General features: G+C 40.5%; 2 protein-coding genes across 8 annotated transcripts in view; one reads left to right on the top strand and one right to left on the bottom strand.

Annotated features, from left to right (window-relative positions):
• The window catches only part of RCOR3 (REST corepressor 3), a 45,319-nt gene extending 33,431 nt beyond the window's left edge, over positions 1 to 11,888 (bottom strand). For 3 of the 7 annotated variants that reach the window (XM_044758409.2, XM_044758413.2, XM_070497299.1), the window contains exons 1-4: positions 11,462 to 11,888; positions 11,016 to 11,072; positions 3,256 to 3,333; positions 332 to 384 (exon numbers count right to left, since the gene is read on the bottom strand). In XM_044758409.2, the coding sequence (XP_044614344.1) occupies positions 332 to 384; positions 3,256 to 3,333; positions 11,016 to 11,072; positions 11,462 to 11,627 (354 nt within the window). In that variant the 5' untranslated portion in view covers positions 11,628 to 11,888. Of the gene's footprint in view, positions 1 to 331; positions 385 to 2,706; positions 3,057 to 3,255; positions 3,334 to 11,015; positions 11,073 to 11,458 lie in introns of those variants that run through there. The other 4 variants (XM_044758408.2, XM_070497298.1, XM_044758414.2 and 1 more) reach the window with 3 other exon arrangements.
• LOC106827117 (uncharacterized) lies at positions 11,688 to 24,948 on the top strand. Its single transcript, XM_070497255.1, has 4 exons — positions 11,688 to 11,762; positions 12,085 to 12,508; positions 14,650 to 14,832; positions 24,814 to 24,948. The coding sequence occupies exons 1-4, from the start codon at positions 11,688 to 11,690 to the stop codon at positions 24,897 to 24,899; spliced, it is 768 nt and encodes a 255-aa protein (XP_070353356.1). The 3' UTR covers positions 24,900 to 24,948.
• The last annotated feature ends 441 nt before the right edge of the window (positions 24,949 to 25,389 follow it).

Here is a 25,389-nt window from a genome sequence, read left to right as displayed (position 1 = left end):
AGTCAGAGAGAATTACTTGTATTCAAAAAATTTTTCCCTTTTTGGTAAGGATTTGCCAGAGTAATCCTAAAGGTTTTCAGATACTTTTAGAACTCAAAGCAGAATAAGAAACAGAGGTATTGAGAGAAAAATGTTCATGCCCTCGAGATGAACGATGTTTAGAAAAGCAAAATCCCTCATGTTGAAAGGTCAGACTTTGCTAGGACTTTCATGGTATCTGTAAAGTTGGGTGAACTTAGGCACCTGCTTAGGACAGAAACTACCATGAGATGGTCTTTGTATTTGGTAAATACTGAGGCAAGCCGTATTATTAAAATGTTTCTCTACATACCTGTTCCACATTGTAGCCATGTTTCTCCTTTGCAATTGCAATATATTCATCCACTGTAATGAAACAATGTTATATAATTAATTATTCTCATTTGCTTCATTTGGCCAGGTCTACCAATTTTTTTAAACAAAGCAAAATAAAAAAACTTATAGCCCAGGGGTAAAAACATAGCCAAAGTCATTTTCCATGAAATGTTACAAAAAAGACTTTTACTTCTATGAACAGGATCAGAAGGTCACTTGGTTGAAAATTTTGTTTGATATGACTTATCTCTATGACTATATACCATATGCTTATTAAATGCAATGACATTACTATAATTATTTTTGTGTACAAAAAAAACCTAATCTGTGGGCAGCCAAAAGAGCCTAATTACAGCGTAAAATACTAGATAATTTCTTGACTTTTCTGTTGCAGTCTTTATTTGAAGAGACTTAGCTGTTTAAGATTCCATCTCATATTTAGAATTAGCCCAAAGCCTTTATCATCCTTTGCCCTCCTTTCTGATTGCTGTAATAAAGGATGGTTTATCTAGTTTTGTCAGCTATACAGAATAACACCACATCTAAGTAAGCTACAGTATCCCTAAAATTTTCTTCAGCTCTTCCTACTAGCTATACAAAAGATGTCTGAATATTCTATTTGAATATTCCATTTTCATTCATCCTCTATATGCAATCAAGCCAATGGGATTACTAGATAAGCATAGCTTCAATGATGATATACTGGCTATTTTAAGGCCTCAGTGCTGAGAAGTCTACCACTTCACATTTAGCAGGACTCAGTTTTATGTGACGTCCATATAGTCACTCCCTCTTAATCTTTTATACCATATATATATATATATATATATACACACACACATATAAATTAATTCTTTAAGCACATTTTTGAGAAACAGTGGTTAAGAATTCTGATCTTAGAACAGCTAGTCTGCCTAGGCTTGATTCTCAGCCTTGTCACTAGTTTTTTGGCTTTGGGTAATTTACTTGACCTGTTTGTACCTTAGCTTGTTCACTCTATTGGTGACAAAAACAGTACTTTCCTCCTAGGATTAAATAAGCTAATATATGTGAAGTGCTTAGAATAGAATCTGCACGTTTTAAGTACTATATGAGAGTTTGCTATTATTATTAGTCAGTACAGTACAGTTTAATATATAAACGTGCTGTTATAACAATACAGTCATGCGCGCATAACGACGTTGCGGTCAACAACAGACTGCACTATATGACGGTGGGCTCATAAGGTTAGTGCCACACAGCCTAGGTGTGCAGCAGGCTGTACCATATGTTTGCGTAAGTGCACTCTATGATGTCCACACAGCGAAATCGCCTGACACACTTCTCAGAATGCATCCCCGTTGTTAAGTGATACATGACTGTAATGCTGTAAGAACAAGAACTATTTTTTATGGATGTTATTATATCTCCCTAAGACTGTAAGCTTTTGATGCAGAAAATCCAAGTATTACATTTTGTTCAGAACCTACAGCATTTAAACATGATAGGTCTAAATATATGCTGATTAACAAAACTGTCTTATAGTCCTATAAATAGAAGGCTAAACAATACCAATTGACCTGTGGTTCTCAACCCTGGCTGTGCAGTAGAATCAGTGGGGGATTTTTTAAGGACTAAGTCTAGACTCCACCCTTGAAGATTCTGATTTTATTGGTTTGAGACAGAGACCAGACATCAGTAGTGTTTTTTAAAAGTTCCCCCAAGTGATTGCAATGCACAGCCAGGGTTGAAAACCACTGCCCTAGACCTTCGGTTGGATATTCCACATGGACACCACGCTACCAGGATACGTTGGCTTTCTGAATTTGTTTTCCACTTTGGTAAGAAATGCACCATTGTATAAAACAGCAAAAGCCAATGACACTCTGATGCTCAGTTTGTGAATGAAAATCTTTGCCTGTAATGAAGACTGAACCAGAGAAACCTGATAGTCTCTTTCAGGTTTCTCAGTATACAGTGCCAGGCCAAATGTACAATTTGTGTTTTCTGTTAAGAATGCCTCAAGGGCATATAATTCCTAGATTACCAGCTAGACCTATTGTTGGCATTCTAAAACTCTTAAATAGGAAGAATTATCAGGTATGCAGAATAATATTCAATTGTCAATTTCTAGTTTTCTTATTGCATCAATATGTATGATTAGACTTAACACTATGCACGTGATTATAGGACATCATTAATTTTCCTGGGACTAAATAAACAATCATGGGACATTTTTAAGATTTAGCAAATATCTGAAAAAGACAAGCTTATTTTACAGCTGCTAGAATAGCTGTTCAGTGATTTCCGTTTGTTTGTTTTAATAAATTCAATGATAACTGAATGGAGGGGCGGGGATCTCAGTTTTGTTACCTGCACGTTTCCTACATCTGATGTGCCGCAAAGGATCAGGTCCGCTACATCACATTGAAGTCTAAAGCCACACCATGATTCAAGAAGTGCATGGTCAATGATCCAGAAGGTCTCCGTCCAGAAATGGAGAGCACAAGATGACCTGATTGATGGCTGCTGAAGTCAGTTCCTTCCCCTTTCCTCTTTAAAATGGTAATGATAGTGGGCTCTCTGAAGTTTGAAGGCATGTCTTTACAGCTCCATATACTGAGGAAAAGCCTGTGCAGATGTCTACATAGTAACTCCCTCCCCTGCTTGAGGATTTAAGCAGCAATGCCATCAGATCCTAGGTTTTTTCAGTCTTCCTGGGCCTGACACAAATTGGAATGATCAACCCCCTATCTTTCAAAAGGAAAAACATTCTAATATAACAACCTCCATCAAAAAACAAAACAAAGACAAACTATTTTCTTATGAGAATCTAAGAGATTCAAAAACAAATACAAAGTTGCATTTTGAATTGGTTAATAGATCCCTACTGACACAAATATTCAATTTCAGAAAACTTACATTTGGCATCTGGGATACTGTGATATGGAGACCATACAAGCATTCCTCCATTGTCTTTATCTGTGTACTTTGTAGCACCTGAGGGAAAAATTAATTACTTTGAATATGATGGGTTTTATTTACATTTAAAATAAGTGTAAACAAAATAAGCTTTATTTCTATTTTAGTACAGAAGAGGACAAGGAAACAAAGTACAGGAAAACAAAGAGAAGGAAAACAGACTTACATTAAATATAGTAAATATCCCATTTATGGAAATGAAGGAAATTTCACAAACACTGAAGTTCACCCCCTTTAAAAAGACTTTCTTAAGTACATTATATATCCCTACTTCTTGACAGGTAATAAATCTGATTTAACCTTCTAAATCAGTTAGGAGTCATTAAAAACTCTTGACTTTTAAAACCAGAGAGCACACTTCAGGTGGTAGGTTAACAGTGTTTTGCCCCGTATCTAAACAGGCTAAGATCACTGTAATTTTTAAACACTTGTATCTGCTTTTTATGATTTTTACTTAATCTTATTCCTTGCTAGAAGTCTGTCAGCTATTCCTTTTTAGACTTAATTCTATTTATTAACTTTCACATTTATAAAAGTATGTGCTCTGTGTAAGAGGAAAACAAAGTCAACAAGTGTAAAAGTTAATAATGCCATTTCTTCTTAATGTAATCAGTCTACTTCTAATCTAGAAGCATACTATTGCTTCTATTGTAATTTACTTATAATCTGTTATAAACCAAAAAGTCAGAGAAATCAAGCTCTATTGAAACTGCATGTAAAGAATAGACAGAATGAATGACAGCCTGACGCAGCTATCCCAGAGCCAAGTAGATGCCCATGGGTTAAGTCTTTTAATTACTCCATGGTCTTTTTCTGGCTTCTTTCTAATTCTCAGGTGCATTCATGTTAATTAAACTATCAACAAATAAACCACTGTTGCCACCTATTTTAAGAAGCTTGTCTATGAATATGTCATAATTGACTTTTATGAGGTATTGATAGCTACCACCAACCAATGGCCAGAATTCCAAAACTATTCACATAAAACATTAACAGAATTCTGAGGTTAAACTGTCATTATTTATAAAGTTACAAAATATTTGGAATAAAGAACATTCATTTCCAGGAGTAAAGGAGCTACTACTATAAATCTCAATCTAGAAAAGTTATCTATCAAGCAATAATATATCATTCAGTAGCTTTTTTATTTTTGGCTAATCATCATAGATCACAACTGTATATTCCATCAACAAATTTTATTTAGAGAATGATACAGTGTTAGTGAAAATGAATCTAAAATTATTTTAAAAATTCTATGTGTTTGCTATAGGGAAAAACTAAGAAAGGAGAAAAGAGAAACAAGTGAAGCTATCAAAGTTTCACAAAAATCATAATTATAGAATAAATCTAAAAGCAAAACCTATTACACTTTCTTATTAGTATCTTTAATAAAAGAGAACAAAAACAGGAGCTGAGAATTTAAGAAAGTGCAAATCAGAAGTACACTATTTAATATTTATACTCAATGACAAGAAATTTTAAGCTGTCTTTTAAAAACTTTAATATTAAGATATATATCTAATTTTTAACCACATAAAACAAAAACACAAAAGCAAAATAGCCAAACCACTCAATGGAAATAAAACAGACATCCTAAGTTGGTCAGAAGCCTTATTAATAAATCTATTGCTATGTCTAGTGAGTATCCTAAATTAAAATCCTTTAACATGGGACTCATTCTTTTTCTCAATGGATTGTGGCAGTAAGATAATTTAAATCCTACTTAACAGAACATGAACTGCAACAAAGAAAGGTTTCCATCAAGTCTCACATCTTAATAGCATACTTAATATTTAAACATATTTCTTTGCATCTGAGTCTTTATTACAGAAAGTCTGAATTAAAATATCTTCATTAAAAGCTCTTCTTAAACAGATACAAACTATTTTTTAGTATTTTTCCCCATGAAGAATAACAGTTAAGTTTCAAAAAAATTCTTAGCACTGTAATTAAGGTCCTGATGTGACAGAAACTGGCATCCAAGCTGTGAGGACTAAGAGCTCTTCTAATACGGGAGTATGGGCTGTGTGTGTAGAGGAATCGCATCTGGTAGCAGAGAATGCCTAATTAGGCATTTGACAACGTTCTTTCCCTAACCCTTGAACTGGACTCCACCATTTTCGATCATGTATGTGTCCATGAGGCCCAAGAGATGACTGATGTTCCCAGGAAATGCGAGATTTTAGTATAACAGTTAAGAGAGTAACCATTACAGAGCCAGACTCCAAGTATGAATCCCAGTCCTGCCACGTCCTAGCTCTGTGACCTTGCGCAAATTTACTTCATCTGTCTGTGCCTCAGTTTAACTCATCTTCAAAAATAGGGATGATGAGAAAACCTACTTCACAGAGTTGTTCAAAAACTAAATGAATTAATATATGTAAAGTACCTGACATATGGTAAGCACTATGTAAGACATTATCATTACTAGTATATGCTTATCAAAGAGTTCTTTCTTAAGTTTCCTTCTTTCTCTACTCTGGAAATGCCTCTTCTCACCCTATCAATGAAATAAAAATATAAATGAATAAAACCTCACGGGGCTCTAACTCAAATGGCTGATGTCCTCTCTCACCAACCCCTTGAATATGAGACTGAATAGCTGAAATGACCTTTTCGTGTTTCTATTTTCTCAGACCTGATTACTCTCCTATAAAATAACAGGAAAAAGTACCTGGTATTACTGAAAACAATTTACCCCTCGGGATGCTTTGAATCCAAAAAAGTTTTACCCTTTCCATTAAAAAAGTCGAAATGAACTAAAATATTTAAAGGACATAAACCCAATGTGGTTTTTCTTTTGCTTCTATCTAATATTTAAAATTATACCTTAAAACTGTTTGATATTCAGAAATAATTCTTACTGAGAATCAAACTTGACTTACCAACAAAATAATAAAGGTTTAGAAATATCCTATCTTCTGAATGGATTAAAAAACCAACCAACCAACCAAAACCTAGATAGCAAGCTACCACAATTTTAGAAGACTATAGTAGCATGATGGTTCTAAAAATAAAATTGTAACAGTTTTTTAAAGTATTAAGTGAAACACTTAAAAGTTTAATCCCTTTGAAATCTTAGATCTCTTAACTGGAGTTGGTAAAGGACATTTATGATACCAATTGGGGAAAACCAACAACTAAACCACAAAAGTATAATTTCGATAAGCTAGGATTTCTACAATAGCAATAGCTGTAGAAATTTCAAAATAAGTACAAAATAAGTACAAAAATAAAAACCTATTACTTTTTAGATTTCCTTTAAGACATTTAAAATAAGGACTTTGATGGAAATCATGGAACAAATATTCTAAATAAGGAACTTAAATACAGAGAATCTTAAGACGCTCCAAATATTTTTTTAGAATTCTACTATTTATAAACTGGGCTCTGAATTACATACTTAATTCACCAACTTCAAACTCGGGTAAACAAAGACTTTCCAATGGGTACATAAGCATGAATAAGTTCTATGGGAATCAATTTTCAGACCTTCAGTTTCCCCATATTCTCTTTCCCAAGATGATCTGCCTGAGAACTCACCTGCAGTCTAAGCTCTGTGCTCTCTCTACTTCTGACCTCCTTCTTCACAGATGACCTTCTCTCGCTTTAAAAAAAAAAGGCAGGTCTCTCACCCACCCCAAATCTTACAAGAGTACGTTGCCTAAAATTTTAAAACCTCTATAGTGCCAAACAAAGGGTATCAGCAAAACCCTCCTTTCCTCAAGGCACCATGACTATTATCATTTTAATCAATTATGCATTAATTGTAATAACTCAAGCCAGAAAAGATTTAAACACTTAGAACACTTGTGTTTATAAGAATACATATTATAGTAGTAGAGAAATTGGAGAGATGATCAATAAAGCACTTCTAGGCACAAAAATATATTACAGAATTCTGTGGGGAAAATGCATGCATGGAAATGATTTCAAAGACAAAAAGGAACAATGTAAACTTTCAGACTGTTAGGAGTCTGTTCACATATTTCATAAAATAAATACTATCACAATATTATAGTATTTATATTTAAATGGATGCATTTAAAATGAGGATATAATAGCTTTATTTCAAAGTGTCAATATTTCAAATACACTGGAGATTACATTTTTCAACTATTTAAACCCAGTGACAAATAGCAGATTTCAACTTAAAAATACGTGAAAGAATCTTTTTCAAAATTCTTTTATGGGAATGCAAGCAAAATATTTTGAAGACCACTGCTTTATATACATTAATTTTCACTTAATCTTGTGATAAAGTTAACATTATCTCCCATTTACAAATGAGAAAACTAAGGCCTGGATACGTCAGGTCACTATGCCTTATTAGCTAAAAGGCACATGATAAACGGTGAGATACTCAATCGCCACACAAAACTGTTCCTCCTGATGTAAGCATGGTCAATAGGCACTAAATAAAAGTTGGGAAGACCTTGTAAAGAATCAAGAGGAAAAAAGGCATCTAAAGGAATAATCAGAAATCCAGTTAGCATATTTTTATAAAGCCATTCTTAGCAACGATCCATTAATTAGCATAAACTGTTCCTAATCTCCTAACTTCAGTAATTCCAACTTAAATCTCAATTCTACTCACATTTTCTAAAATACTCATTTCGATAATTCATTCTTTATGTCCTTAATTTCTATCACTATCATCTCCAATAAAAATATCCTCCACAAAAAAATCCTCTCTCAATTTTCCTACACTCGGATCATAATAATCTTGGCACCTAAAAATTTTTCTTCCAAATGACTTGGATGGCTATGGGTGAACAATCTCCATGAAGACAGATTGAAGATGGATAGATAGGTTTATGAGACTAACGATAATGGTATGAGAAAGAGAAAAAGAGAGAGAGGAGCTGACCATTTCTCAATTTCTATCGTTAAATAATAAATATCTCTTTTCCTCTTTTATTTTTTCCAAGGAAATATATTTACATTCTCATCCAGTTATAATGAATTAAGGTGACGTCACACAACAATACAATACTTAGAATAAAACAGAGCAGTGGTACTATGTTGAACGGCATAGAGGCTCAATATTTCCTTCTAAAAAGTGTCTAATGGGGCTGGCCCAGTGGTGCAGTTAAGTCTGCAGGTTCCACTTCGGCGGCCCAGGGTTCGCCGGTTCGGATCCCAGGTGTGGACCTACACACCAGCTGTCAAGCCATGCTGTGGCAGGCATCTCACATATAAAGTATTGGAAGATGGGCACAGCTGTTACCTCAGGGCCAGTCTGCCTCAGCAAAAAGAGGAGAAAGAGGAGGACTGGTGACAGATGTTAGCTCAGGGCTAATCTTCCTCAAAAAAAAAGTGTCTAACAATTGATAATCTACATTTGCTTGACAAGGTTTGTCTATAATAGCTATAGAAAAGCCCACCTAAGTTTAAATGGTAACTGGTTTTGGCTGTGTCCTTAGGTTCAGTATTCTTCTGCATACGATTATTAAGGAGAAAATAAACAGATGAATTTAAAGAATGTGACATTTATCTTTATTCTAATAAAGATTATCAATTACAGTCTGAGTAAATTGAAAATATGACTTGAAAAAATAGTATTTCAGTGATTCTTTTTTCCCCACAAATATTCTACTTTGGTTCAAAATAAGCAAAATATGATGATTGAGAGCAAACTGGATAATCCAAATAGTGGTCATGTGAAACTACCTAAACAGTATTTTGCACCTTTAATGAATTATTTTTCAAAATTTGAAATTTGTTCCAGTATTTAGGCTATCATGAAACAAAAAATGCTTTCCAGTGATCAGGCCACGACACACGTAAATTTGTTCCAGCATGAAGTCTGGCTCTTAAACACAAGACTCCTAATCAATCTGCTTATAGGTGTCTATGAAATACAAACCTACCTAATGGCACAAAAAGATGGGTATGTTTATTCACTTATAAAATAATTCTGGCTGGAAGAGTTCTAATTTGGAAACAAGTTTATCAATTCCCAAAAAAGCAGAGCACCTATGAAAGCCCCAAATCAGGTATAAAGGTATGCAGAATCATTCTTCATAATTATGAACTTTAATCTTTACTGAATAACTGCCATATGCCCAGTCATGTAATCCTGGCAAGAATTCCATGAAATATTTTTCATTTCCATTTTACAGCAAGGGAAACCGAGGCTCAGGGAAGGCCAGTGACTTGCTCAGAGCAAAAAAATCAAAGAGCTGGGAACTGAATTCAGTCTATCTTAAGCCAATGTATGCTCTTTCCAAATGTCAAGCTAAAACCTGAGGCAGCACAGTAAACTCAACATGCCATTCCCCTACTAGCTACATCAATAAAGAACATCAGTTTCACAAAACATTTAAAATTACTTGAAGCCCAAGAGTACACACACTGATAGCTTTTGAATAAAATGGAGTAACAGCCTTGTCATTTGGAAGGCAACCCCGATCTAGTGAGCACTCTTGTATCGTTGCTTTACCTACTGAAAAACAGCCTGCACTGACAATCCTTTTAGCACTCCTTATTTTATCCTGTCCCTGGGGACAGGAGGAGATGCTACCTAAAACTCTTTAAATGGTTGGTAAATATCATTTTGCATTGCACTAATGGGCAAAGGAGGAATGAAAATACCCATCTATATACCCTATAATCAAATAAACATGCTATTTCTCCCAAGAAAATACAAGTAAGCCCTATTAATACCTAATACAGAATTCCAGAGTCCGACACAGACACAACGTTATCAGCGAGCAATGGGCAAAAAACTGACCAACTGTAAGAAGACAATAAAAAGCCCCTTCAAAGTCTGTCCAAAGCCTGAACTGAAGGTCTGGGGTGGGGTAAAGAGAAGGAAACACGCTCCACTCCAAGAGGCTCCAGCAAGGGCGCCTCCATATGCGTAACTCTCGCCCAATCCCCGTCCAGGCTGAAATCCCGTGACCGCCAGGGAGCCTGTTTGGAGAAAAGTAGACAGGGAGCCCGCAAGCTGGGTTGGCAGAGGACGCTGGAACCTGGCTGCTCGGGGAGAAAATGTCTCCTTGGCAGCTGCAACCACTGTCCTGTGGTCTGACTTCCTACGGCTGGCTCGAGAGCGAGGTGTGCCTCTGGCTTCTCCCCACCCCCTTCTCCCATCCCTTTCTGCAGCTCCTACACCCCGCAGAGCTGTCGCGACCAAAGCTACACCACCTAGCCAAAAAGAAAGAAAAGAGAAAATCCCGTGTGCGCGCAGGTCGGGCAGGTCTCGCCCTCGGCTTCGGCCGGTGACAGCAGCCCGGGCATCCGCCGCCCTTGCGGAGCGCGGCCCTCCGCTCCCCGGGGCGGGCGGTGTGGCAACTGACATTCGCACGGTTCTTCCACACACAGCCCGCACGCCCTCTCCTCCAGCCCTCGGCCCCGGACCCCCGAATCCGCCGAGAGCCATCTCCCTCTGCTCCCCCCGACCTCGCCTCGGGCTCAAGGGGCAGAAGGGCGATGCCACCAGCGGGCAAGTGGCCTCCGAAGGAACCATGTTAACCTTGCAATGCACACATCTGCCCACACGCCCTGTGTCACATCCCTGCCAAGCCTGACAGCCTCCCCGCCAGAGATGCCTGCCCATCCCTGCCCCGCATCCCCTCCCAACCGCACACCCGGACCCCTACCCCGCCTGCCCGCCCGCTCTCTACCCCTTCCACCCTAAACCAACCCCAGAAAAGGGGAGACAGGATTTTACTTAAGGGGAGACAGGATTTTACCTGGATCAAATTCAGGGATCCGAGCTTGGTATTCAGCTCCGACTCTCATCCCAACATCTGCAAAGCAATGCCAAAAAAAGGAAAGGAAAAAAGAAGAAAGAAAAGAAAAAGAAAAAGGAAGAGACACTTAATAAAAAATAAAAATTGCTGGGAGGAGGAAAGAAGCGGCGGGTGGATGGGAAGATATTAACTCCGGGCACTCCGGGAGATGGCAGCGGATGGGGGCGGGGAGCGGGGGGGGGGCGAGGGCGGAGGATTGGTCGAGGGCGGAGGAACGGGGGTCGCGGGGGGTGCTGCTGCACTGCACCGGGAGTTCGAGGCTACCGCAGCGCCCGGGCTCCGAGGGGAGGGAGGGCGGGAGCGCGGCGAGGGGAGGGGGCTGGGGGAGGGGAGGGGAGGAGGGAGGGGGGCAGGCGGGCTGGCGGGGAGGAGTTCGAGGCTACCACCGTGCTCGTCGTCGCTGCTGCAGCCGCTCTCGGGCTCCGAGTAGTGCAGCCCGCCGTTGGTGGAAGAGGCGCCGCTGCCACCGCCGCCCGCCGGGCTCTTGGCGCTGCCGTTGGCCGATCGGTTCTTCCCCAGTAACTCGGGCCCTTTCTCCATCATGCCGGGCATGGTAGAAGAGGGGAGGGGGAAAGGTGAGGGGAAGAGGTAGGCGTCAGGGTGAAGGGGGAGATGGCTTACGAGTGCGGGCGGGAGGGAAGGGAGGAGGAGGAGGAGACGGCGGCGGCGGCGGAGGAGGAGGAGGGTGTTAATATGGAGCCGCCATAACCGCCCCGGTCCGGCAGTAGCGCAGTCGCCTCACAACAACCCGCCCCGGCCCCGCCTCTCTCCCCTCCTCCCGCCGCCCGCCCCGCGCAGTCCCGGGCGCCCCTCTCGGCCGCGCCGCGCTCTACGCCGCCGCCGGTATCACTCCGCCCCGCAGGGAGGTTCCGGCCGGCGGGCGGGGGGAGGGCGAGGGGGGAGGGGGGAGGGGCGGGGAAGCCCGGCTCGCCGGCAGCTCGGGCAACCCCAACCGAGCGCTAATAAAATCGCCGCAGAGGCGCGGCCGCCTCTCGGGCTTCCTTCCTAGGGGGCGCTCTGGAACGCGGACGGAGGCGCTGGCGAGGGCGCGGGACTCTTTGCCCTCTCAGGGCGGAAGGAACGCAGCCAGCCTGAAAAAGGGCCGGCGCGACCCGAGCGCCCGAGTCCGCGGAGCGGCCCCCCTCTCTCCGAGGGGGTTGTGGGGCCGGGCGGTCCGGCCAGCTTCGGTCGGAGCGTGGCCGTGTCCGGACGCTGCGGCAGGCCGGCTGCTGGGCTTCAGGGCGCCTCCGCGGAGGCGGGCGGGGTAGCAGGGCGGCTTTCGGGTGTCGAGGCCCAGCCGGCCGGAGAAGAGACTCGAGCATCAGTATCCGGACGCTGCACTGTCTGTTTCGGAATCTGTGAACCGGGGCTTGATGCCCTAGGGAGACAGGGTGCCGAGACGAGTTTCCGGTGCTGGGCAATGCAGCTGAAAGGTTTTGCTAAAAGGTTTTTTTTAACCCTTTTTCCCCGTTTTCCTATCATGATTTTTTCTCTTTTTTTTTCGTTTTTGCTATTTCGTTAGGGAGTGGGTGCTGTCAACGGTGAAATAGAATTAGGACGGGGGTCCTTGCCCACTTGGCGCCAACTCAGTCCGCTCTGACCTGTGGTCACGGCTGCGAGCAGAGCTGTAGAGAGGGCGGAGTCCTCAAGGAGAGGTGCAGCGAGAGCTGCATTCTGGCAGGGTTTCCAGCCTGGCAGGAGATGTGCTCTGTAATGCTTTTCTGAATCGCGTTAGGCTGAAGGAATAGGGAACTGCGTTTTTCGTTCACCAGATTTGAGGACTTCTGCTATGTGCCAGGCTGCCTGGCATTGGGGGCTGTTGATGATTTTCTTTCTTTTTTACTCAGGAGGAAGTAGAAATGCAGACTTATGGTGAGCATTTAGTATGCAGGTGTATGCAGAGCAGTATTTAGGGTCAACGGCAAGGTATTTTCCAAACGATTAAAAATAAAGATTGCCCTGCAAGAATCCTATGATAGGTCAATGCAGAGTGGATCAAATCAGTCTCTCCGACCAGAGCAAGGCTCCACTGAATGAAATAACATACCTAAAGCAGGAATGTCTCAATCAGGAATTGAGCCAAGAAAAGCCTGGGAAGTAAATATTTGGCAGGTGCTTGTCTACTGGGGAAAGTCTCCTGGGCAGGTAGAAAACCGATCTGGTTCTGGCAGTGGAGATAGCTTCATCTCTTTATCAAAGCTTGCTAAGATTCCATTAAAGATTTGAATCGTACAATTAAAACTTTTATTTCTTTTCTCCACAGATACAGTTCTGAATATTATTTTAATTCCTACATAGTTTTTCTACAAGGAGAGAACGTCCTGACCAAGTGAAATGAATAGTCATTTCTCTTGACAGTAATATTTTTCATTGTAAATTAATTTGTTGGTATTTTGGTTGGTAGGCATAAGCTTCCGGTGAACATGATTCAGCATCTCTGGTCCTGTAACAAAAAGGCCAGACCCTGAACTGAGTGAATTCCCAAAGATAAATGTCACTGAGGCCTCTTGGCCAGCCAACTTTGTAACACCCCAGCTTTGCAACACCTTCCAGCTGCTTTTCTACAGAAAGGAATTTCTGCACATAGATCAAGGACCAAAATATTGTGACGATTTGGGGACTTTTGTAACTTATTTCTATTTATTAATAAAACCCATAAAGTGAAAAGATCCCACACGTTTCTTAAATACAGAGAAGGCAGAGCAGGGCAGGCTGCATTGCACTCGGGAGAAGAACCTCAGGGACCGGGTGGGTTATGGCACTTTACAAAAAGAAAGCAAGTTTCTGTTTTGCCCCTGAAGAAAAGGAAAGTGACTGAAGCTGGCCTGTTCTGAAGAATAAAATGGGCCTTAAAATGATTTCCCAAAAGTTAACAGGGACAGTAAAGAAAAAGAAAAGCTAAGGAAAACTTGAGAATGACTATCTATAAGGGGTTGGAGGAAGAGAAGCAGCAGCTGGGCAAAGAAGAAGAAAGCTTTAAGAAAGGAATAATAAACAATGTCCAATGATACAGAGTTGCAAGAAGGATTTAAGAAAAGGCCTTTGGTTATTTTGTTTGCTTACTTTTTTACTGTATTTAATTGTTTTTTCTTTTACTGTTGTATTTCATTGTATTTCATTGTATTTCATTTTTCTTTTACTGTTGTGTTTCATTGTATTTTAAATTTGGAACAGACAATACATTTTCATAGTTCCAAAATCAAAAGGTATAAGAGGATATATTTCACTATTGTACTGGACATCCTAAGGATTGCAAAAAGGCAAGGGAAAAAAATGTATAAGAATTGGAAAGAAATACGTGAATCTGTATTAGAAAGTATGATGGTCTATATATAAAATTATAATAATCTATAAGCTTGTAGTATTAAGTGAATTTAGCAAGTTGCTGGATACAGTCAGTATATAAAGATGAATTATGTTTATATACTAGTGCTAAACAAAAGGAATTTTTATAAAAGTGATACCGTATACAAATGCATCAAAAATATCAAATATCTAGTGTATTGATTTCCTATGACTGATATAACAAATTAAAACAAACTCGATGTCTTAAAATAAATTTATTCTCTCACAGTTCTGGAGACCGGAAGTCCAAAATCAAGATGTCAGCAGGGCTGTACTCCTTCCAGAGGCTCCACAGGAGAGTCTGCTCCTTGCTTTTTCCGGTTCCTGGTGTCTGCTGGCATTCCTCGCATTCCTCGGCTTGAAGCCACGTCACTCCAGTATCTGCCTCCATCTTCACAGTGCCCTCTCCTCTGTATGTATCTCGAATTTCCCTCTGCCTCTATCATATAAAGACACCGCCAGCATTCAGGGCCCACCTAGATAATCCAGGATTATCTTCTCTTCTTGAGAGCCTTAACTTAATCACCTCTACAAAGACCCTTTTTTCAAATAAGGTAACATTTACACGTTCCAGGGAGTAGGCCCTGATATCTTTGGGGCACCATCCAGCCCATTGCCCCATGAATAAATCATAATGAAAGATGTGTAAGAACTCTATACTGAAAATTATATTTTTAGAGCATTTAGAGAAGAGCCAAGGAGATGGACAGATATACTATGTCATGGCTTGGAAGACTCAATATTATTGTAAAAATGTTAGTTCTCTCCAAATTGACCCGTAGATTTAGTCTAATCCCAGTTAGAATCCCAGCAGGTTGTGTGTGTGTGTGTGTGTGTAAATTAACAAGCTGATTCTAAAACTTGTGTGGAAATTCAAAAGGTCAAGAACAGCCAAGACGATCAAAGAAGAGCAAAGTTGGAGGCTTCACACTACTGGGTACTAGAAAGTAGAACAATGGAACTGAGTAGAGTTACTAAAAAGATGCTTCTGTGAACATTTTATTTATGCAAAGGTAGCTGTAGTAATGTGGAGAAAAAAATGGACATTTCAATAAATGGTACTGTGTCAACTGAATATCCATGGGGACAAAAGGGAACCTTGATGCCTACCCCTGCTAAAAAAAAAAAAAATTAATTCTAAATAGATTGTGGACCTAAATGTAAAAGATAAAAAAAATAGAGCTTCTACTGCTTCTAGAAAATACCTGGATAGTAGTTTATTATCTTTATAACTTTGGGTGGTCAAATACATCTTAGGATATAAAAGGCACTAATTATAAAGGGAAATATTGAGCATTCCATGTACAGAAAATAGTATGGAAAATGCAAAGAATCTTGAATCATTATATCATGTCAGGGAACTATGAATTGTTTAGCATTCCTGGAGCATGAAGTGAACTCAAAATGAGGCTGGAGAGGTAGGCAAGGGCTGAACCACATAGAGCCCTTTATAACATTCAAAGGCTTAAATATTTACTCTATAGATAATGGAAAAGGATCAGAGGGGTCTACACAAGAGATTCCACCCTCCTGACTTAAGTGCTTCCCAAAGTCCCACTCACTATGCCATCACCTTTGGGAGTCAGGATTTCAACATGTGGATTGGGGGAGACACAAACATTCAGACTACAGTAGTATATAGGTATTTCCTTTGTAACATACACACGTGGAAATAACATAGCTACCTATACATGCTCAGAATATTTCTGAAAAAGTACATAAAACTGTTTACCTCTTGAGGGGGAGGTGTCAGAGTCTGAGATGGAAGGGAGACTTTATCTTCCTCTGTATTCCGTTGCACAGTTGGACTCTTTTTGCCATATGTATGTATTACTATTTCGACAAATTAAATGTTTAAAGAATCGATAGGCGTAAAGCAGATAATTATAGTTAAAAAAACAAAATAATATTAAAATAATGTATAAGTAAAGTTCTAGCTAGTAGAAGTTAGAAAGTAGAATGGAAGAGGAAAGATGGAAAGAGGATGGGGTATTATCCTCATTCTACAAAAGAAAAAGATTTTAAGCGGGGCAGTAACTGGACTGCAGCTTGACTCACCAGCTACACTAGGCACACAGGAAGGACCTCAACAGAGGTTTGATTCATGTTCACCAGGCTCATAATGATTTTCTTTGTAACACCAAGTTTGCTGAAGAGTTTATTGATTTGCTCTTTGGTTCTCCTTCATTATTACTTTGAAGTGACTGCCTCAGAATAAGTTTAACTCCAAAATGGAGTCAGGCCATGCTGTGCAGCGTGGCCAGGAGACTGCCCAGCATTGAGCCGCTCGTGTTAGGCCCAATCTGGTGGTGACAGCTCAAACGTGTTTATCAATAGGGAGGAGCTTTGTATTTTTGTTTTTGTTTTTTAGAGCCACTGATCCCTAAGGAGGGGAAAATCATATAATCTTAAGAGCCAAAAGGACGTTTAGAGATCTGGTAACCTCCTTTTTCTTCACCTCCTAGAATATTTATTATTTCTAAAAGTAATCTTACAACCTCCATTTAAACAGAGAGAGAGGTAACTCTCCATCACAAAGTAGATCATGTCATTTTTTTTAAGGTGTCTAAGTCTTAGAAAATATCTCTCACTTGTTTTTTTGTATCCAAAGTTCAACGACATATGAGAAACCCCAAATAGCAGTGTCTTGAACAAAATGAAAATTTCTTTCTTTTCATGCAAAGGATATCCGTAAGTGGGCAGTCCTGGGCTCAAATGACAACTGCAATGAAATTGTTGGGGATTCTGGCTCCTTCTATCTCACCCCTCCACCATTCCTAGAGTGTCACTTTTGCCCTTGTGATCCAAGATGGCTGCTAGAGTGCCTGTCCTCATGATCACGCTCCATGCAGCAGGGCAGGAAGAAAGGCAGAAGGGCACACCTCTTCTCTTTAAGGAGACTTTCTGGAAGTACCTCATACTGTTTATGCTGATACATCAATGTCCAGAACTGAGTCACATGGCCCACTAACCTCAAAGGAGGCTGGGAAATGTCAAAGTGCTCCTCTAAAAGTCAGGGTTCCGTGGGAGGAAATGAGGACTAAAAGGCACCCAGCAATCTCTGTCACACTGGCTCTTTAAATATTTGAAAACAGCAATCATGTCCCTCTTCAGCTTCTTTTTCAGACTAAACATCATTATTCCCGTTGCCAAGTCTTCACTGATATTGTCTTCATATCCTTCACCTTTTTAATTGTCCTATAAATATGCTCTAATTTGTACTCAAGACACGCCTCTCCAACTCTGTGAAATCTAATTGGTGCAAAATCAATTGGAAATATTTTGGCCCCTTTTCTTTGCACCATGTTTTTATTAATCCATCCTAAAATTAGCTTTCTTGGCAACAACTGCACGTGGTTACTAAATCTGGAGTTAACTGCATCCTCTGGGTATTTTTTACATCTGTTATTATTTAGCCTGGTCTTTCCCCGCTTAGACTCCAGTAGGGTTTTTATTTTCCTGTTTTCCCCATCTTGAGTAAGCGAGTATAAATGTATTGCCGTTTAATTTCACTTGGCTTGTTTTAGCTTATGTGAACCTTTCGAGAACTTTTTGAATTCTAATTTTCTTACCCAGCATTTGCACCTATGATAAACTGAATTTGAGTTTGTTTAATGAATGAATTCTGCAGTTAGAAGTAAAGAACATTTTCTAGAAGTTTTTTTTTAAGTCCTGGAATTGTTTATGAAATCTCTCTGTCTTAAAATAATACAGACTTTGTCTGGGAGAATTATATTTGAATGTATATACAGTCTTCTAAAAGCAGGCAGGTGGTTTAAACAGTTTTGCCAAATTTATAAATCATAAAAATATGATTTAATAATGATTTATTTGGCTAAAGAAAAAGACGAGACAGTGAAAACTTTCGTTTCCATCTTAACTCTGCCCCTGAAACACAGTGTCCTTTACTAACTCATTCACTTCTTTTTCCCTCAATTTCTCAAATTATAAAATAGAATTCACAAATTATTTTTTTTTATGTTTTAAAAGGCGTTTAAAGAACACATTCATTAAAATCAGTCTACAGGGAATTCTAGGATTCAAATAATGAGGTAATCTGAAGATTTGAGAATAAGATTAGATATGTCAACCTCTGAAGTGGAAACAAACTAACATTACATTGATTTGTGGACATGATTTTAGAAAGTAACTTGAAAATGTTTCAGGAAAATCTTGCGCATGAGATTAGGGGCTCCTAAAATATTTTCTTGGAGATTGGAGATAGTAATCTAAGTGGAACATGTAGAATAATCTATAAATTTGACACTTAATGCCAAAATACAGTCACTGGCACACAGCAAGTGTTCAGATGTTAATTACTTCTATTAAATGTAAAGATTAGAAATAAAATCAAAGAGGGGCTGGCCCGGTGGTGCAGCGGTTAAGTGCGCACTTTCCACTTCAGTGGCCCAGGGTTCACCGGTTCAGATCTCGGGTGCAGACATGGCGCCGCTTGGCAAGCCATGCTGTGGTAGGCGTCCCACATATAAAGTAGAGGAAGATGGGCACGGATGTTAGCTCAGGGCCAGTCTTCCTCAGCAAAAAAGAGGAGGACTGGTGGCAGATGTTAGCTCGGGGCTAATCTTCCTCAAAAAAAAAATATCAAAGAGCTTCTCCAGAACTGACCAAGGAGATGGCACCCTGAATGTATACAGTGGTCCCTTATTTAGAAATATTCCTAGAGATAATAATACAAAGAAACAGATTCCCTGGAAAATCTCAATTTAGTAGGATATAAATAGGATTTTAAAAAGTAGCCATTACCAACTGTGCTATGTTTAGCCCCCTTTCCTCCTAGATACAGGGCCTCTTAGCTACATCTAGATCTAATTCCATTATTTTTGGTTATCAGAATAACGCCATTCTGTTTAGCACAGGCCAGATTTGTGGCTCTCAGGGCTTGCATGGGTATGAGACCCTTCCCCGGCTTTTCCCCCAGCACTTTGAGTGGGTCCAAGGAGGAAGAAGAAGAGAGGCAGACTGTCTTCTTAATTCTCTCTTCACAGCAGGCGGTAGCCTTCATTCTGTTGTTGCTGCTGCTTCTCTGTTTCACACTCACTGGTTATGGCAGACCCAAGTGCTTTGGGTGCTTTCGTTCGTTGGTCTTCAGAAGGGCTTTACCCCTTCTCCTGTCCCTCAGCCTTTACTGTCAGTGACTCACCCCACAGCTCTTACTACTGTCACCCTCACCCAGTGGGCAGCCCTCTTAGATGGTGTACCAAAAACATGGTAAGTATACAATTAATAATAATGGGAGTCATTGAGACAGGAGAATTATTGGAGAACTTATTACCTCTCATTACTTATGAGCCATGAATTGCATTTTGAAAATAAGACTTTTTAATCATAAGATACTTGAAACCTCTGTGAAGCAACATTTTATAGATTGAGATGTAAGAGAAATGGGTGTGATAGGAAAGTATTAAGTTGAACTAACTTGTGGAAAAAAATTCCTACCTATGTTTCCAATTTTTAATTTTATATGCTGTTTAAGCTAGGAATACTGCCAGGACATGGATTATAAGCTGAATGAATATATGCCAGTGGGAAAATCAGGGCTTAATACTGTTTATATATAATATTGTGTTAGTAAGGACTTGCCACTTAAGTTGCAAGTGACAGAAACCTATCTTGAAATAGATTAAGAAAAGCAGAAGATTTATTGGAAGACACTGGGATAGCTCAAAGAATCAAAAAGCTACAGGAAACAGTCAATTTTGGGGACCTCAGGGTATAAAATAGAGGCTTGTTGCTGTTAAGTCTCTCTCTCTCTCTCTCATGCACACACAAACGCACCTCATTTCTCATTTCTCAGCTCTATATTTTCTCTGTTTACCTTCATTCTCTATTATTGCAAGTAGCCACTCCTAGACAGGAACTTCCTTTAAGACTCTTTAAATTACAAGGAATACAGGCCAGCCCAGTGGTGTAGCCGTTAAGTTCATGTGCTCCATTTCGGTGGCCTGGGGTTCGCAGTCCCAGATCCTGGGCGGGGACCTACAAACTGCTTATCAAGCCATGCTGTGGCAGAGTCCCACATACAAAATAGAAGAAGATTGGCACAGATGTTAGCTCATGGACAATCTTCCTCACCAAATAAATAAATAAATAACAAGGAATAACGTGGTGCTTTTCTGGACCAGTGGCTTTCAAACCTTTTGTAAGCCACTGCAATATACATTGTGTTGTCAACCCAATATAGATACATATAAATAAATGCATATCAGCTAGCTATTTCTGCATAATGTAACAATCAGACCATCTTGGACATGCAGCAGTAAACATCTATTTTCACTCAATTGTCTGTTGGTTAGAGTCAGCTGATCTATGCTAGACTCAACTGGGTGGCACGGCTGATCTTGGCAGGGCTTGCTCGTGCATCTGTGGGTTAGCTGAAATAAGCTGATCCTGGCTGGGTGGTTTAACTTCAGTGGCTGTGCTCCATGTGTCTCTCACCCTATCATTGATACTTGCAGAATAGCCTGAGCATATTTTTCTCATGGAAATGGCAGAAGAGTAACCCAAGTTGCACAAATATTCTTCAAACCTTTGATCATGTCACATCTGCTAACATTCCATTGGCTAAAGCAAGTCCAATAGCAAGCCCTAAGTCAAGGTCAGAAATGTATACTCCACCCACGGAGGTGAGGGGAGTGAATATTTTTGAGCAGTAATCTAATCTATCAAAAATATATAAATATAACTGAATCAAAAATTCCACAAAACAATTCTTACCAAACGTTTGGAATGCATGCTGATATTTTCTATTCCATTTCATTTTATTGAGCCAGTTAAGGCTAACTACATTGATTTCATGACCCTTTATTGGGTCAAGATCTGTAGTTTGAAAAACAGTGCTCTAGACAGAAATTGAATCAGACACACATGATCTATGTCTTAGAAGCATAATCTGAACACCAAATGGAGATAATTCTGACAATTCTCTCTCTAGCCTCACTTGCCTGGGGTAGGATGATGGTGTGGGGACGTTGGAAGAGTTAGCTTAGTGTTGCTCTAATCAGTGTTACTCAATGTGTTGTCCACAATTAAGCTTTTTCACAGACTGGTGCCAGTCCACAAACTGTTCATTACCAGTCCATAGTGAGATAAGAGGGCTGTGCCAGAATGTAAATGAACACACTGCTTCTTTCATTGAAAAAGCCTTGCTTAAAGAAGAAACAAAAAAGCCAGCTCAATTAAACTGCACTTTGATGAGGGCTTCTTATCTCAATCTCTGATCAGTAACAAACAGTTCACAGACTAGCACTTGTAGTAAAATTACCCAAGGAAGACCCAGAATCTTCTAAACAGGAATCTCCATAAAATAGGTAATTTGTGTGTCTGAGACAAAGGAGGGATGCTTTGGAGAAGTATATTCTTAAGCATTTCATAAATGTTGGAGGGAGGAGACTAGTAATGAGAAAGCTGAAGAAAGAAGAGCAGAGAGGGACGAACTGATGAGCAAGACTTTGGAGAATGAAGGAGGGTTGGGACAAGGTGGCTGGGTTGGTCTCCAACAGGAGGCAGTACACCTCATCCTCTGAAACTAGAAAAAACTAAAAAGGGACACTTGCAAATAAATTCATAAGAAAGAGTGTTGGACATTTGGGGTGTTTCATGCCCGAAGGTATCATTCTCTGTGAAGTGGCAAGTTCCGTCTACTGAGAGAGAATGGGGGAAGGTTTTGAGTAGGGTACTTGAAAGTAAGAGTGAAGTTGTAGAAAACCTCACACTTTGCTCTTTCTATTCTTTTCTTGTTACTGCTGTTTTGGAATTGGGGGGGATTTGAATTAAACTAAATTTACTTAAAATCCTAGTAAGGTTGTACCACTTTATTCTATTCATTTCATAAACAGTTTCTTATTTAACATAAGGGATTTTTTTTCTTACAACCTATACATTTCAAATAAATTTCTCAATATTTTGTTATGAAAATTATCAAACATACAGTAAAGTGAAAAGAACTATACAGGGACAGTTAATTTACCTGCCACATGGATTCTGTAGTTTGTTTTTATTCCCTAGTTTTTCTGTGTGAGCCGCCGGCACAGCATGGCAACTGACAGATGGGTGGTGTGGTTCCAGGACCAGAAATGAACCCAGGCCACAGAAACGGTGAGAGTGCCAAACTTTAACCCCTAGACTATCAGAGCTGGCTGTCTTTATTTTTCGTAGGTGACCTTTCTTCTGATCTCAACCCCCAACCCCAATCACAAGCCATCAAATATTCTGCCACCAAATGGTAACCCAAGCCTCTACCTCCCCTTCCCTCGCAGAGGTCAGTGTAGGGACTATGGGGAAGGCTCAGTCTCACATTTCCCTTAAGCTGCCCACTCAGTGTCTCTTCTAGGCAACTGTACTTTCCTCTAGTCAGCTGTGTGTTGCTGTTCTCTGTACTGCTGGTCACTGGGGAAATCTGGGACATAGTGTCCTTCAGGGAAGCGATGGCACTTGGGTAGATTATCACTTCAGTTTACCCAGGATCGCCAGTTAGACTGTGCAGATATATGTGAGCCTCTTTACTGGTGGATTGGCCAATTTTAAAAGTGGAATTACAATGGGGGAGAAGAAAGGCTAAAACTCTGCACTGAATGGGCTTCTCCCTGAATCCAGAGGAAAACTATCTGTAGTAAACGCTGTTACTATCCCACCTCATATCCCTTTGAGTTCGTCATGAAGGTTTCCACACACTGAGGGTTTCTTTCTCAAGCCCCCATGTCTCTCTTCTTTGCCTGAAGGCTTTCTTCAGCCCCACGGAAGCTTGTTCTGCTACAGGCAGGTGCAACACAGAGGTGTGGACGGGGATTATACCCACGGGGGCAGTCTTCAACAAATAGGGGATGGAGCGAGTGGATACATGCCCCAGCCTCCTCACCACCAGTGGGACAATTCACAACTGTGTTCCACACTGTTTATCAGAGGATCCTTAGTGGGACTGAGCCCTAGTCACCCACTCATTAACAGTAGAAACCCACTGGCTACTAACCCACTCAGTAAAGCACACTTACTGGCTTTTCTCTGTTCCCTGTCTCACTTTTCCATTTCCTCATCTGTGTTTTTTAGAATCACCTCACAAATAAACTTTCTGTATCCAAGTCCTTGTGTCAGATTCTGCTTTTTGAAGAAGCCCAAACTAAGATATTGAACAACTTAGGTTCTTCAAAAAGGAAGTTCCATGACTGGAGTCACCCCCAGTCCCTACACTGGCTATCCAGCCTTCAGATTTGTTCCTGTGTCAGACACCTGTTGTGAACCACTTCAGAGTGTCCTGGCCTCACTTATCTTTTATTCTAACTACTGCTGTGGCAACCAGTTGTCTGCGTATTCTTTCAAGTTCCTCTAGGTGCAACCTGGCAATACCTCACGTCAAGCTCATGAAGCTTGCCTCTCACTCTCCCCCTGAGGTTTATCTGTTGACTCCGTGGTGAAGAATACTGTGGAAAACCACCGTGGTGCTCATGCTTATGCAACCTAGGAGATTTCTCACGCCCTTGGGGAGAACCTTTGAGCACTGGGGATGGGATCCAACTGATAAATATTGCCCCCCTTCTGTCCCTAGTTGACGCTACTGAGATGAATTTTGGGGGCCTCTTTGGCAGTCCCATGGGTCCTGCAGCCAGTCACTCAAGTGGTGGCCAACTTGACAATGCACCTTTGCGTTGGTTCTCCATCTTCCCTGCCTCTCTCACCCATCCCTCACTCCCGCTCCCTGTTTCACACTCCTCAATAAAGAATGTATATTTAAGTCTTTGTTTCAAGCTCTGCTTTCTGACGTACTAGGCTAAAATAGTACCTTTTTCTTCTTTTCAGCCTCTTTCTTTAATTCTCTCCCATGAGAGTCTTACCAACCTTTTGGTAAACCAAGAGAGGCATGAATCCCTGGATTCATTCTTCTTGCCTTGTTAGTGCAAGTCTGTAGATTTGCATCATTCAATCTGAAGTGGTGCCTTGTGGTTTTTGAGGCTAGTCAGGAATGCTGAGTCTCACAGATTTTTTTTTTTTTTTGGTGTGTAGCAGTGGGAGATTTGACACACCTCGTAGTGGGTCCAAGATAGGTGTAAGACTTCTGACTTGGGTCCTCTCTTTGATATACTTATCAGTGTAAATTGCACAACTGTTGCTCTACTTCTGTACCTGATGAGACAAACATGAACACACACATTGCTATGGGAAGCAGCTTGTAAAATGGCTCCTCATGATCAGCTCTCTTGACATTCACACTCTTGTGTAGTTCCTTCCCCTGGAATGTGGGTCGGACCCAGTGATTTGGTTCTAACAAATAGAATACAGCAAAAATGATGGGCTGTCACTTCCAGATTAGGTTATAAAAGACTGACTTCCATGTTGCTCACACTTTCTCTCTGGCTTTTCTCACTTGTTCACTTTGATGAAGCCAGCTGTCATCTTGTGAGATACCCTCTGGAGAAGCCCACACAGCAAGGAACTGAGCGAGGCCTCTGGCCAACTGCAAAGAACTGAGACCTTCAGTCCAATGTCCCATGAGAAACTAAATCCTGCCAGTAGCCTGGTGAGTGAGCTCACGAAGCACGTTCTCCCCAGCTGATCTTTGAGATGACTACAGCCCCAGCCAACACCATGACTGCAGCCTTGTGAGAGACTCTGACCCAGAAGACCCAGCTAAGCTATGCTCTGATTCCTGACCCACATGAACTGTGAGATAATAAATGTTATATTAAATAATACATTGATCAAAACAAACATTAATTCTCTGGGACAATGAATCTAAAGCTGTAAAGAGGAAAGGCATATTAATGACTACATGAGATTTGAAACAGGCCGCTTTCCACAACGCACTCTCCTTGGAGCCAATTAGTCATTTTAAATTGTAGAGTATTTAGTTTCTTTTATACTTTTTTTTTTTTGAGGAAGATTAGCCCTGAGCTAACGTCTGCTGCCCATCCTCCTGTTTTTGCTGAGGAAGACTGGCCCTGAGCTAACATCTGTGCCC

The sequence above is a fragment of the Equus asinus genome, chromosome 25, assembly GCF_041296235.1.
Source record: "Equus asinus isolate D_3611 breed Donkey chromosome 25, EquAss-T2T_v2, whole genome shotgun sequence".
NCBI lineage: Eukaryota > Metazoa > Chordata > Mammalia > Perissodactyla > Equidae > Equus > Equus asinus.
The sequence above is the reverse complement of the archived record's forward strand: the minus strand, read 5'-3'. Positions and strand labels throughout refer to the sequence as shown.

What these genes read in the sequence shown, in the direction of transcription:
- LOC106827117 (XM_070497255.1), top strand. Translation starts at nt 11,688, where the DNA reads ATGGCTTACGAGTGCGGGCGGGAGGGAAGGGAGGAGGAGGAGGAGACG. An exon ending in CTGGGCAATGCAGCTGAAAG is followed by an intron (nt 12,509 to 14,649) that starts GTTTTGCTAAAA and finishes ATTCTCTCACAG; the next exon opens with TTCTGGAGACCGGAAGTCCA. An exon ending in TTCACAGTGCCCTCTCCTCT is followed by an intron (nt 14,833 to 24,813) that starts GTATGTATCTCG and finishes ACTTTGATGAAG; the next exon opens with CCAGCTGTCATCTTGTGAGA.